Below are 13,154 nucleotides of genomic sequence, written 5' to 3'. Positions count from 1 at the left end.
GGGTGACCCAAGTCTTCTGGATGCTCCCAGTGCTCTTTCCTGACATGATATTACGTGGGTATCTGCTTTATAACTGTTAAACTGAACATTTATGTTATGTGCATTTTATGCCCATTGTAGTTCTCAAAAAGTTTTTTAATGGGGCAAAGAACCTAATGGCTTTACTTGTGGCCCTGACAGAGGTCCACATGGGGCTTTCATGATAATATTTAGGGAAAGAGATGAGGAAATGGCAGTTCTGCTGATCTTGGCGTGCTACCCAGAGTTGGGTTCTAACAGGGACTTTGTGATCTAGAGAAGAGTAGGCATTAAATATAAATTTGGTGGGAAGAGCGGGAAGAGATGTGTGCATGTAGGGGTGTGTGTGTGTGTGTGTGTGTGTATGTGTGTGTGTGTGTGTGTGTGTGTGTGGTGGAGAGAGATGAACACAAAAAGGAGAATGTGAAAAAAGGTTTGAAAACAGAGCAGACATTGCCATCTTGAAATTAAATCAGAATTAGGGCATTCAAGTGGCACCATGACCCAGGTTTCCTCCATAGATAGGAGTTAGTCCTGTGTAGCAAATAGTTGTTGCTAGTTTGCATTTTGATCCAGAAATAACCTTTTCATTTTCCAGAATCCTCAATGAAAATCAGTTGACCGAATTACATAAAGATTCATTTGAAGGCCTGCTATCCCTCCGGTATTTGTAAGTTAGTTAATTAATCATATTTATTTATGAGATTTTAGTGATACTATCTACACAATTAATAAGAGATTCAAATTAGACAATCTCTAAAATTTCTTCCAGCAATAAAATTCTGCAGTTCTCTAAATCTGTGTAGGGTTTTAGGCCATCTCTAGCATTAGATACTTCCTATGCATTTTCAGTGTTTTCAATCATATAGACAGAAAGGAACGTCACTTATAGGGAAAAAGTCGTCATAAGATCTGAACAATTATTGACACCCACATAAACCTTGTTTTATAAGGGTTCATATACCATCTGCTTATATTTATATTTAGTCTACGACCCATAGATCAAATCTAATCCACAGTCTGTTTTTTTTTTTTTTTTTTTTTTTTTTTTTTTTTCATCCAAAGAAAATATTTTATTCCAAGTTCCCAAAACAAACTTCAAGAGTTATGTTGGGTTTGAACTGAAGAAACAGGCCAAGTTTTTCTTGGGTGGGAGCTGAAATCAATGTATACATTCTAATCAAACATCTGTCCTGTGTCGCACTTTCCAAGTTGTTAAGAGTCTACCAGGCCAACCCCTTAGCTGCTTTCACTGCTTTTGCTTTGCTTTTCCCCTTTTTTTTCTCTCTCTTTGCCTTCAGCCTTTTTCTTTGCCTCTGGTTCATCCATACTGGGTACTGTCCATGCTGGTCTAGAAGACTCTTTTTATTTCTCTTAATGTCAGTCTCCATTTTCATGTCATCTTTCTCATCTTCCACCACACACTGCATTTTCTCTTGGCAATGTTTGGGTACCACCACAGTTGCTATCTCTTGAACATCTTTCATTAAAACATCACTGTCTACTTTAAGAATACTTTTAAGTCTGCTGAGCTCCTTTGGAGCATTCTTTTTTCTCTTTTCAGCACGCATCTTCCTTTTCCACTTACTCCGTAAGCTTTTAGCCATGTTTTACCTAAGAAACTCACAAACGCACACTCCGCTGGACCACGCCGACCGGAAGTCCCACAGTCTGTTTTTATATACAGCCCATAAGTAAAGAATGGTTTACATTTTTAAAGGGCTGTAAAAGAAAAGAAAAGAATAGACACAAAAATATACAACAGAGTCCATATGTGGCCTGCAAAGCCTAAAATATTCACTCTCTAGCCTTGAGAAAAAGATTTGAAAAAATTGATTCAGTAGAATGAGAGGAATTAAAGTTAACCTCAAGTTGTTGCCTAAAAGGAAGGAAAATATAGACCATCTATACTAGTTTGAATGCCATGAACCCAGAATGTTTTGATAATTTAATCTGAATTAAATTAACATTTAAATATAAATAAAATGAATTATATGAATATAAATAATATCAATAATATTAAAATATATTTCAGAGACTAGACTGGTACTAAGGGTTTCACTGTAGAAATTATTATACTCATATTAAAAATGGTTGGTTGTTTATAATGATGGTTAAGTGGTATAGCTAGAAATGTTTATGCTAAGTAAGCATATCAGAAATGCTCCTAATTCTTCACTAATTACAAAATAAAAATCTTTCCAGCCTTGTTGCCAAGGAGGGAATACTTGCATAGTATTTCTATCTGTTTAGAGATAAGAAGATACTATATTCTTTCCTATGAAAGTTTGATTCTTATCCTTTGTCCCTGAGGTCCAGAAGTATGTACATTATTAATCCTTATGAAGTTAATTAATGCTGCTCTTGCACAAACAGATTCTTCTTTCAAATATAGAAGCCTTAAGGGAAGTGGGTACAAAGAGCTTCACATGACACTAAAAGTAGTCCTTTGAATTATCAAATGTTCTAGGCCTTAAGGGGATGACCACTTTTGTATTGGTCTTCTTGGGTATCTCTACCACATTTGGAAAAAAGGAAATGAGTTGATTGCTCAATAGAGTAGGCCCTTTATTACTTCCACTATGAAATACTTTGTAAGCTAATTATTTCACATTAGCATACATATTCTCATTTATTTAAAAGATGCCAATCAATAAAAAAAGCTAAGAAAGAATATATCAAGCACCGTGCCTAATATTGGGCGCAGAGAGATGAGTACAACAGGGTTCCTACCTTTCTAAGAACTTAAAGTCTCACAGGGGAAAGAAACAAACAAGCTCAAACCATAATGCAACAAGCACTAAGTAGATGACAAAGTGCTGCAGACGTGCAGAAGAGGGGCCACAAATAATAAAATTATATTTCTTTTAAAACAATTACTTTTCTTCTGCCGTTCATTCCTCAGCTATTCATTTTATAAACATTTGAGTTTGCTTTATTTTCATGTGTCAGTTTTAAACATGGCAGATGAGCAAGACGTAGTGCATGCCTTCAAGGAGCTTATACTCAGAAGAAATGGGATGCAAAAATAACTATATCAAAAAGAAGAAATAGATATGGGTACTGAGAGAGAGAAATTGCTTCTGGAGTACAGAAAAGGGAGAAAGGACTTCAGTTTGGATCAGCGAAGATGCTACTAGAGCAATGGTTTAGAACAGGACCTCAAAGGGCCATTGGGTATCCTTAGACAGATATCTTGGGGAAAATAGTCTAAACTTGGAAAACGGGAGAAAGGCAAAACATAGGAAAGTATTTGAGGAATGCCGTGAACACCTGTAGATTACAAGAAGGGACAGTAGAAGACTGGAGCCAGATTCTCTAGGGTTTGAATGCCAAGAAAAGGAGCCACGATGAGGAACCATGCTATACCAGCCGTGCTGAAGACCACTGTGAGCCTGCCTGACAAGCGCTTGGAGGGTTTGTTTGGCCTTGGTTCTGGATGCCACCCCCACAGTTTCAGATTCAATCAGTTTAGAGTAGGGCAGAGAATTTGCAGTTTCCATGAATTCCCAGGTGCTGGTCTTTGAGAACCACTTCTGGAGTGTTCATCTGGTGACTGTGTGCAGGACAGTTTAGAAAGGAAGAGACTACAGATGGAGACACCAGTCAGACAGAGTTACACCAGCTAGGTGAAGAGTGAGGGACAAGCTGGAATCAATAGAAATAGTCAACTGTAGTCAAGAATGGGTGTTTTCAAATAAAAACCCAGTTCATGTTGTTTTTTGTTGTCCTATCACTGTACAACAAACAAGTTGCTTTTGTGGAATATTAAAGTAATATAAAACCAAATGAATATCTGTTAATATGGTATAATTCTGAATTAGTTCAAAGTTATACATTAATTAGAAGAATAATTTCCTTTCAAATGATGTGAAAGGATATCTTTTATTTATTTTAGTATTGAACTGGCTTAGAAAAACACAATTAACACTTTGCACTCGCTTGCTTTTTTCTCATTATCCACTCGACATTATCCACACTCGACATCCGAGTGCAAAGGGTTAAACCAGGAAGGTGTATAAATGTGAGATCATTCCTTTTCATACTAGAAATTATATAGAAAGGTAAATACTTTAAGCTCATAATCTAGAATTTGATGAGACTACAAAGGTCACCTAATCAAGTCTCCTGCTCTAGGGAAAGATTACATCCAAAATCTATCAAGATCTATAGTTGCATATTTTATTTATGAAAATTGGCAGGGTGCAATGGCTCACACCTGTAATCCTAGCACTCTGGGAGGCCAAGGCAGGAAGATTGCTTGATCTCAGGAGTTCAAAACCAGTCTGAGCAAGAGTGAGACCCTATCTCTAAAAAAACTATTATAATAAAATGAAAAATATTTATGAAAATCATGAAAGTGAGACTCTAGAAGAGATACTGGCAGGATTAGGGGCTCTGGAAAGTTCTAAAACAAATCCAAAAGTTCACAGTGTAGACTAAAACTACATGTTCAATATTATCATTCTAAACTCTGTTATTCGTTCCTGCTAATTATCTAATAGCTAATCAAAGAAATATCTTCCTTTTTCTAGAGATTTATCCTGCAATAAAATCCAGTTTATTGAAAGAGGAGCATTTGAATCACTGCCATTTTTGGAGTTTCTGTAAGTTACAAATATAACTTCATTAAATTTGGAATTTTTATTAAACTTGTAAAACTCTTTGCTATTCATTTTGAAATATTAAAATTTTACTAGTAGAAAATTACTAAAATTATATAGCAAATCCTTTTCCTCTCTAGCAAAGATTAGTGTGAGAATTATTACACAGATCAGAGTGAGTCATTATAGAACAATGGTTCTCAACCAATGTGATTTTATACCCAGCTGACATTTGGCAATATCTGGAGACATTTTTGTTTGTCACAACTGTGGGTTTGTTACTGACACCTGGGAGCCAGAGGCCAGGGATGTTGCTAAACAACCTGCAATGTACAGGACAAATCCCCACAACAAAGAGTTACAAGGCCAACATGTCAACAGCATTGAAGTTGTAAAACTCTGTTCTAGAGAAATAAAGATCTCTTCACACAATTATTTGTTGAGCATTCACTGTTTTGTATCTAATGCACTACATGTGTAAATATGAAAGTATAAATCATAAGCCAATGTCTTCTACAGTGAGATTTCTTTAGTGTATGGAGAAAGTATTAAGGGCATGTTTCATCATATATAAATTAGGATCACTGCCATATGATCAATGTTCTGAATATCTTTTTTTCTTCTTTGGCTTATCTCTCTCTTCTTTTGTAGAAATCTTGGTTGCAATTTACTCACAGAACTCAGCTTTGGAACATTTCAGGCTTGGCATGGAATGCAATTTTTACACAAGTTGTAAGTGAAATAGATGAACACATGTAAAAAAAACTATGTGTAAAAGCATCATACAGTTATTGGTTAACTAGGTATAAGCTCATCATGAACTCTGAAAAATATGTCTTAAGATCCATCCATTTTTTTCAAATGAGGAAACTAAGGTACAAAGAGGCCAAGAGACTTGTGTAACTTACATGTGACAGGCTCTGCTTTCCCCAGTACTGGTCTTTGGTTTGGGCAATAAAAGAGAGCAAGCAAGTAATGCTCAAATTAGCTTTGTCACGGGAGCCCCAACAATTCTACTCTGTTACGTGAATTGTCCTTGAAATCCTCCTTTTGAATATGACTTTGATTACAGCTCATGTGCAGAGTTTCTAACTGCTGAAATGTGTGCAACATATAGCCATAAAGAAGGAAGCTTAACACAAAGTCCTCCAGGGAGCAAAAGGTGCAGGATGCTTTCTCAGTGTCAGTTTCTTTTAAATGGTAAAGCAGAAAGAATTCCCGAAAACCTGCCACAGGGCACTTCTCTCTCCAATCACCCAGAACATTATTTTTCAAAAAGTATATATGTATGAATTTAAGAATTATCTGTGGGCAATAGAAACCTTTGCAATGTAGGAAAAGATGATATTTATGTTAAGCTATAGTGCAAAAAATATTCGTAAAGAAAAAACATTGCTCTAGCCTAATTCCATATATTTTCTTTCCTGACTACTTTTCCACAAGAAGTGTGAGTTTTATTCCCTTTCAGCTAAAAAATTTTATGATTTCTCTGTGACACAAGCAAATCATAGTGGGTATGTTCAATGGCCTGAAGGGGATTTTAGACTCACAGTGAAGATCCTCCTCTAAACCTGACTTTGGAAAAGACTATCACCTGTCTTGTGGTTCAGAATTCTAATTTCACACAGTTCATTTTGGGCTAGAGGAACGGGTTTAGGATGTGTCTGGAGCTGGATTAGCAGTTTTTGCAGATGCCCATGTTTAGGGGCCTCCTCTCTCCCCTTGTTAATTTGTTGATGCCTCACTTAGGGAAGAACACTATGGGTCTGTTTCTTGTTTGCCCTCACACCAGAGGGCAGACTCATTAGATCCCTCCACCAAGAGGTTTAGGCGGTGTCAATACAAATGTCTTAAACTCACCATCTTTACCGAACATTTTATAACACTGAGAGTCCCTCATAAGAACCCAAGTTTTGGCCAGGTGCAGTGGCTCACGCCTGTAATCCTAGCCCTCTGGGACGCTGAGGCGGGTGGATCACTTAACGTCAGGGGTTCGAAACCAGCCTGAGCAAGAGCGAGACCCCGTCTCTACTAAAAAAAAAAATAGAAAGAAATTAATTGGCCAACTAATAATATATAGAAAAAATTAGCCAGGCATGGTGGCGCATGCCTGTAGTCCCAACTACTTGGGAGGTTGAGGCAGAAGGATTGCTTGAGCCCAGGAGTTTGAGGTTGCTGTGAGCTAGGCTGACGCCACGGCATTCTAGCCAGGGCAACAGAGTGAGACTCTGTCTCAAAAAAAAAAACAAAAAAACAACAACAAAAAAACACCTAAGTTTCACTCTAATTATGTAGGCAACACCAGAAAAAAAAGCCTATGGAATCACATTGATAAAATTACTGAGTGCCATGCCTGCTGTGTGCCAGGTATTATATAAGTTCTAGGGGTACAAATTGGAATAGGACAAAGCCTCTTTGTCCCCAAGAGGCTTTCATATCAGAAGGAGAAAGAAGGATGTTGGTGAGAAAACATGAAAGCCATATTGGGGTCTATACAGCAGGGTGACAAGGTAGGGAAAGGGACAGCACAGGAATTGAGGTGTGAGTTAGGAAAGACTCACAATGGAGGAGGCACCAACTTGTTTATCTCGAGTTTGTGTGTTAACCTTAAACAGCAGAAAAAGGCATTTGCTTCATGGTGACGAAAAAAATCAGAGCTAGCTGGTGTTAGAAATTAATGCTCCTGATATGGGATCTGAATAGAGCTGTACCCCTCTAACTAGTTCACAGTTATTTTCAGAGATAGGCACAACGGTCACAGTACACCAAGCGTGTGTTGGTGGCTGCGCTCCTTTGTTTTGGGTCAAATCTTTCTAATAGACAAAGCTAATTTGCTGTAGTGAGATATAAGCCTATTGCATCTTTTTCCAAAGGCCAGTTGCCAAAGGAAGATGCCAGTCATTTCATGACCAACATGACGCAGTTCTGGGGTGTTCACAAGTTGAAGCAATATTTTTCCCAGCATTGCAGAAGTTTGTAAAAAGGCCCCAGCTGTGGTGGATTTATCATGAATTGAATGGAGCCTAAGCTGCAGGGCTCCTCACTTGCTCTGGCACCTTCCAACATCCTGGGAGGGGCCCTTTTTGGGGGCCCTTTTGGCGGTTTTTGGATTCATAAGTTTGTGTGTTTTTATCAGAGAGGATTTCCCAAATTAGATAAGGTTCAAGCCTCACAAAACCTGGAATCACTCCTGGGTTCCAGGTAATCACAACCCAGCAAATCTCCTGGGTGAAGCCTCTATGTTATTGACAAACACTGAGTAAACAAGTCAGCAGTGTGATATAGGGTCAGTCTATTTTGAATCTGAAATCCACCTCAAAGACACACCAAGAGCTTATTAGTAAAGTGCTACTCTTTAAATGATAGTAATAATCATATTTCTTTCAGATGAAATATTTAGTGGAAAATCAGCAGTAGTTGATAATCCTGAATGTTAAATATACTTTCTTCTTCCTGACTTTAAAGTGCTTCTCCTTCATTTGCCTACACAGGTCCAGACTGATGCCTTATTTTTAAAAATTCTTTTAGTCACTTCACTGGTTCTAATAATACAAGCTCCATGGTTTTGGAAACTGACTCTACCATGCAGAAAGGCTTATGCAGATAGAGCCCATTCACATGCTGACCTGTCTGTGGCACATCGACATTAGGCCAAGAATGGAAGCACTAGGAATAAGAGGAAAATCCAACGTTTATCCCTATTGAATTACTGCCCTCCTTGCCCCCAGTCCACTAACATCGGCTCCCTCTGCATGGCTGTAGATGCACAAAAGCTTACACACTTCAGGGTATTGTCATCACATCTTGGTATGTACTGGAATCCTGGCAGCTTCTTCTCAGATTCAGAGAGGCATAAACATTAAAGATGAAAATAACAATTCAGGCCTGTCCTTTGGGGTGATTGAGCATGGCTGTTTAATTTGTAATGGTTCAAAAGTTTTGAGATTGTCACACCCAGCAACTATTATACTTTTCTTCTCCCAGCTGCATCTTATTCTTCCCACCTATATAACAAGCTATCTTCCCTTCTCTTGGAAGCTTAGTTATTTCTTCCTCTTCCCCATAACTTCAATAGGTAATGTTTATGTTTCAGGCACCTAAGTTCTTATACAAGTGAGATAACATGCCTGAAATTTTTAGAATAGTGCTTGGCACATGATAAACATGGATACATGTTGCCTCCTATGTTATCTCATTTTCATGTTCCCAACAACTCTTGTGATGTACATATTTATTATCCCCGTTTTGCAGATGAGGAAGTTGAAACTCACAGACATCGGATAACTTGCCTAGGTTCACACCTTTTAGTAAGTGGTAGAACCACTTACAAGCTTTGCGAGTAATTTTAGATACTGCTCTTCATTCCCTTATCATAGGAGCTGAGTGATGACCATTTGCCTTTTGGTGCATTTTATCTTAAAATTAGTTTTTAACTTGATAGGACCTTTAGAGCAGAGAGCTGCATTTCCCTGTGAGAATTCCACGCTTGTGGAGCTCCTGGCTGCGTGGCCACTGGGCATCCCCAGGGTTGCTGCACGCTGGCCAGTGCAGGCACGACATCATCACTGCTGAGACCGGCACTGTGACCAGCCCCGTGCTAGGTGCCTTCACATGCGCTTTCATTTAACCCCCAACCTGCCTTGTGAGGCGAACGTGACTCAGTAAGGCTCAGAGATATTCACTGTTCAAGTCACTTCACCAGACAGTGACAGAGCCAGAATTCACACCCAGGTCTGCTTGATTCCAGGGGCCTTGCTGCTTCTGTTGTTCCTCACTGCCAAGGAGTCCTCTCCAAGGCTATTCTCAGAACTTGGATAAAATACAGGCTTAACATTTCATATTCTTTAGCCTTTGCCCCTGAGAAAGGGTTCACGTGATGCAGAGGTCGTGTATTGAGGAGCTTCGCGCTGGAGACGTGCTCATGGCTCATGGAGCTGTGGGGATGAATGAAGGAAATGGGTTACTCCACCCCCAAGTACTTCAAACATACCAGAACAGGGTCTATGTCACTCTGCTTAGTTCTTTGACTGCCTTCTTCCAAAGAACCAGTTTTCCCTGCCTCCCTTGGGATCCTAGCATACATAGTTTTGGAGTTTGTCCTATTTAAAATTTATTTTCACTGCCTGCTTTGGAAATTTTTTTGGCTAAAGCTGTTAAGATTTCAGTACATTCAGGACAGCGATGACATGCTTCAGTCCTCAAGTCTTCTGTGTCTCCTCAGTTAGTAGAAAGGAAATGTAGCCCATCTGTCTGGACTGTATAGAAGAATTTGGAGGAAAAAAAATAAAAGGTAAGAAATGTCCCCTTATTTTGTGAGCTGCCTTTATTCTGTCTCATTGTTCTATAGCAAAGGTTTATACAGAAATATTTGGATTTTCTTCTTCTAATAAGGTATATTTTAAAAAATCATGTAGAGTGATATTTCTTAAACTTTGAAGGGAATAAAAAGGTTGCCACATTTTACTCCCATAAAGATATCAAAAAGGCAGTAGATTAGGTGTCAGTGTACCTTAGTTTGTCTGTAACATGAGGGAATTGAACCAGAAATGAAAATGATCTAAGACAGTATCCACTGTGAATCTAAAAACATTCACATCATTTGGTTTGTGGAAAAGAGTTGCTGTAGCATTCCCAGACTTGAGTTGTTGGGTCAGTTTCCTCTCATTCTCTCCATTGCCCCAGCACAAACAGTGAAAAAACGAATGCTCTACAACAGGAGGAAGAAATAGGATAATATGGAGTGGCCCTGTGTTTTGATTTCACTAGGGATAAATGCAGGATCCTAATGTCAGTTGTCTATTTTTTTCTCAAGTCAGTTTCAGTAGTTTGTATCTTTCTATATTTCATCCAGGGTACCTAATTTATTGGTCATGGTTTTCCCTTATGACCCTTTTTGTGTCTGTGAGGCAGTAATGTCTCCTCTTTCATTTCTGATTTAAATAATTTGAATCTTCTCTCTTTTTTTCTTGGTCAGTGTAGCTAAAGGTTTATCAGTTTTGTTGATATTTTCAAAGAACCAACTTTTGATTATGTTGATTCTCTCTATTGTTTTTCTATTCTCTATTCTCTATTTCATTTATTTCTGTTCTAATCTTTAGTATTTCCTTTCTTTCTCTTGCTTTGCATTCAGTTTACTGAGGGTTTTTTTTTTTTTCCAGTTTCTTCAGGTGGAAATTTAGGTGATTGGCTTGAGACTTTTAACATCAGCATTTACATCTATAAATTTCCTTCTGAGCATTTTTCTAGCTGCACTCCATAGTATTGGCGTATGTATTTTTCTTTTGATTCATGTCTAAGTATTTTCTAATTTCTTTTTTTTTTTTTTTTTTTTTTTTTTTTTTTCTATCTATAGCAAGTGCAATTATTTTCTAATTTCTGTTGTGATTTCTTCTTTGGCTCATTGGTTATTTAGGAATATGTTACTTTCTACATGTTTGTCAATTTCCCAAATTTATGTCTATCATTGATATCTAATTTCACTTCACTATGTTTGGAGAACCTATTTTATATGATTTTAGTATTTTTAAATTTATTGGGATTTGTCTTATGATCTAACATGGTCTATCCCAGATGATGTTCTATGTGCACTTGAGAAGAATGTGTGTTTTGCTATTTTAATATTCCTAATGTTGGGAAGTGTTCTGTAAATGTCTGTTATATCTAGTTAGTTTATAGTTTATAGTTGTTCAAATCTTCCATTTCGTTGCTAATCTTCTGTCTAGCTGTTCTATTCATTATTGAAAGTTAGGTATTGAAGTCTTTGGCTGCTATTGTTGAATTATCTATTTTTTAAAATTTTGTCAGTTTTTTAAATGTATTTTCGGGCTCTGTTGTTAGATGCGTATATATTTATAATCACTTTATCTTCTTAATGGATTGAGTCTTTTGTCATTATAAAAGTCCGTCTTTGTTTCTAGCAACAATTTTTGTGTTAAGTCTATTTTGTCTGTTATTAGGATAGCCACTCCAGCTTTTCTTTTGGTTATTGTTTGCATTGTATATCTTTTTCCATCCTTTTACTTTCAACCTACTTGTGTCTTTCAATATAAAGTGAGTTTCTTGTATAGCATATAGTTGGATCATGTTTTTTAACATCCATTCTGCCAACTTCTGCCTTCTAATTGGAGAGTCTAATCCATTTGTATTTAATGTAATTAGTGGTAAAGTAGGATCTACATCTACTACTTCGCTGTTTGTTTTTTCTATGTCTTATGTTTTTTTCATTCCTACTTCCTCCATTATTGTCTTCTTTGTGTTAAATAGATATTTTCTAGTGTACCATTTCAATTCCCTTATTTCTTTTACTATATATTTTTGAGTTGTTTTCTTAGTGGTTGCCCTGGGATTACATTCTAGTAATTTAATCTTACTTTATAACCTTCTAGTTCAGATTAATGCCAACTTAATTTCAATAGTATACAAAAACTTTGGTTCTCTAAAGCTCCACTCTCACACCTCCCTTTATACTGTTATTGTCACATATTATGTCCTTATACATTTTGTGTTCATCATGTGCATGTTAGGGCATAACTTCAGCACTCAGTGAGATAGTTTACAGCTCTGCCTTAGCTTTTATTTACTGCTTGTGCAGAACCTCAGGATCAGCCAGAGATGAGAGTTTAGGGACTTCTCAGGTCTTTCCTGATAGTCCTAAACTTGTACATCACCTTCCAGATTCCCAAGAATATGTCTCATGGCCTTTCAATTTCCCAAGGATATGTTGGAGTATTTCAAAGTTCCTATAGACATCTTATTCCTCAGCCTTTTCTATTAAGGTTTTTAATTAGGCTATTTTTTTTTTTTGCCCCAACTTTTATCCATTGCCTCATACACCTGTGATGTTAAAACACTTTTCCTGTAATTGTTTTCCACAGACACCCTCTGGAGAGAGGCTTTTAGCACTTGACAGCTCATAGTTGGCTTAAATAAAGACAAGCCTTTCAAGTAAAGTCTTCTATGGAGCCACCAGATAGGTCAAATAATGACTGTACATTGGGGATGAGGCTTTGAAAGAGCTCCAACTCCATTCTGTTCCCTCTGGTACTGGGGATGTGGGCTATTTTTCAAGACTACTCCTGAGCTGGGGAGCAAGGAATGGTCTAGGGCAAGCTGAAATAATACAAATCTCACTGTTCTTACAGAAAGTCAGCCATATTTCCTGAATAAATGCTCTTTGGGTTGCTGCAAGCCTTTAGGCAAATTTTCAGAGTTCTGAAAAAGTTGATTCTGGACACTTTTGCCATATTTTTTGTTGTTGCTTTTATGAAGGGATGAATTTTCAGATGTCTTTACCCCACCATTTTCAATGATGTCACCTACAACATGGTTTTAAATTTCTAAATTCTCAATGACCATGGGCTAATTAAATATTTAATCACAGGAAATGGTTAGAGAAAATGAATAAAAAGAGAAATGTAATTCTCAAGAGGTTCTCCCAGATGAGTTTGAAAAGGCATTTTATATGTAGTTCTCTCAGAATTAAGGTTAAAATAACAGCTATTTTAAACCTTTTTTCTTCATAGATGATAAACA

General features: G+C 37.3%; 2 protein-coding genes across 2 annotated transcripts in view; one reads left to right on the top strand and one right to left on the bottom strand.

The window, feature by feature from the left end:
- Window positions 1-13,154, top strand: part of LOC105883598 (leucine-rich repeat-containing protein 37B) — a 50,468-nt gene that overhangs the window by 15,055 nt on the left and 22,259 nt on the right. Inside the window, exons 6-8 of the mRNA XM_075993918.1 lie at window positions 617-688; window positions 4,554-4,625; window positions 5,274-5,354. Of these exons, the coding sequence (XP_075850033.1) occupies window positions 617-688; window positions 4,554-4,625; window positions 5,274-5,354 (225 nt within the window). The remainder of the gene's footprint in view (window positions 1-616; window positions 689-4,553; window positions 4,626-5,273; window positions 5,355-13,154) is intronic.
- Window positions 1,054-1,683, bottom strand: LOC142861873 (protein LLP homolog). The gene has a single exon (XM_075993962.1). It carries the CDS (start codon window positions 1,623-1,625, stop codon window positions 1,242-1,244), a length of 384 nt encoding a protein of 127 aa, XP_075850077.1. The 5' UTR covers window positions 1,626-1,683; the 3' UTR covers window positions 1,054-1,241.

The sequence above is a fragment of the Microcebus murinus genome, chromosome 18 (assembly GCF_040939455.1).
Source record: "Microcebus murinus isolate Inina chromosome 18, M.murinus_Inina_mat1.0, whole genome shotgun sequence".
Classification (NCBI taxonomy): domain Eukaryota; kingdom Metazoa; phylum Chordata; class Mammalia; order Primates; family Cheirogaleidae; genus Microcebus; species Microcebus murinus.
The sequence above is the reverse complement of the archived record's forward strand: the minus strand, read 5'-3'. Positions and strand labels throughout refer to the sequence as shown.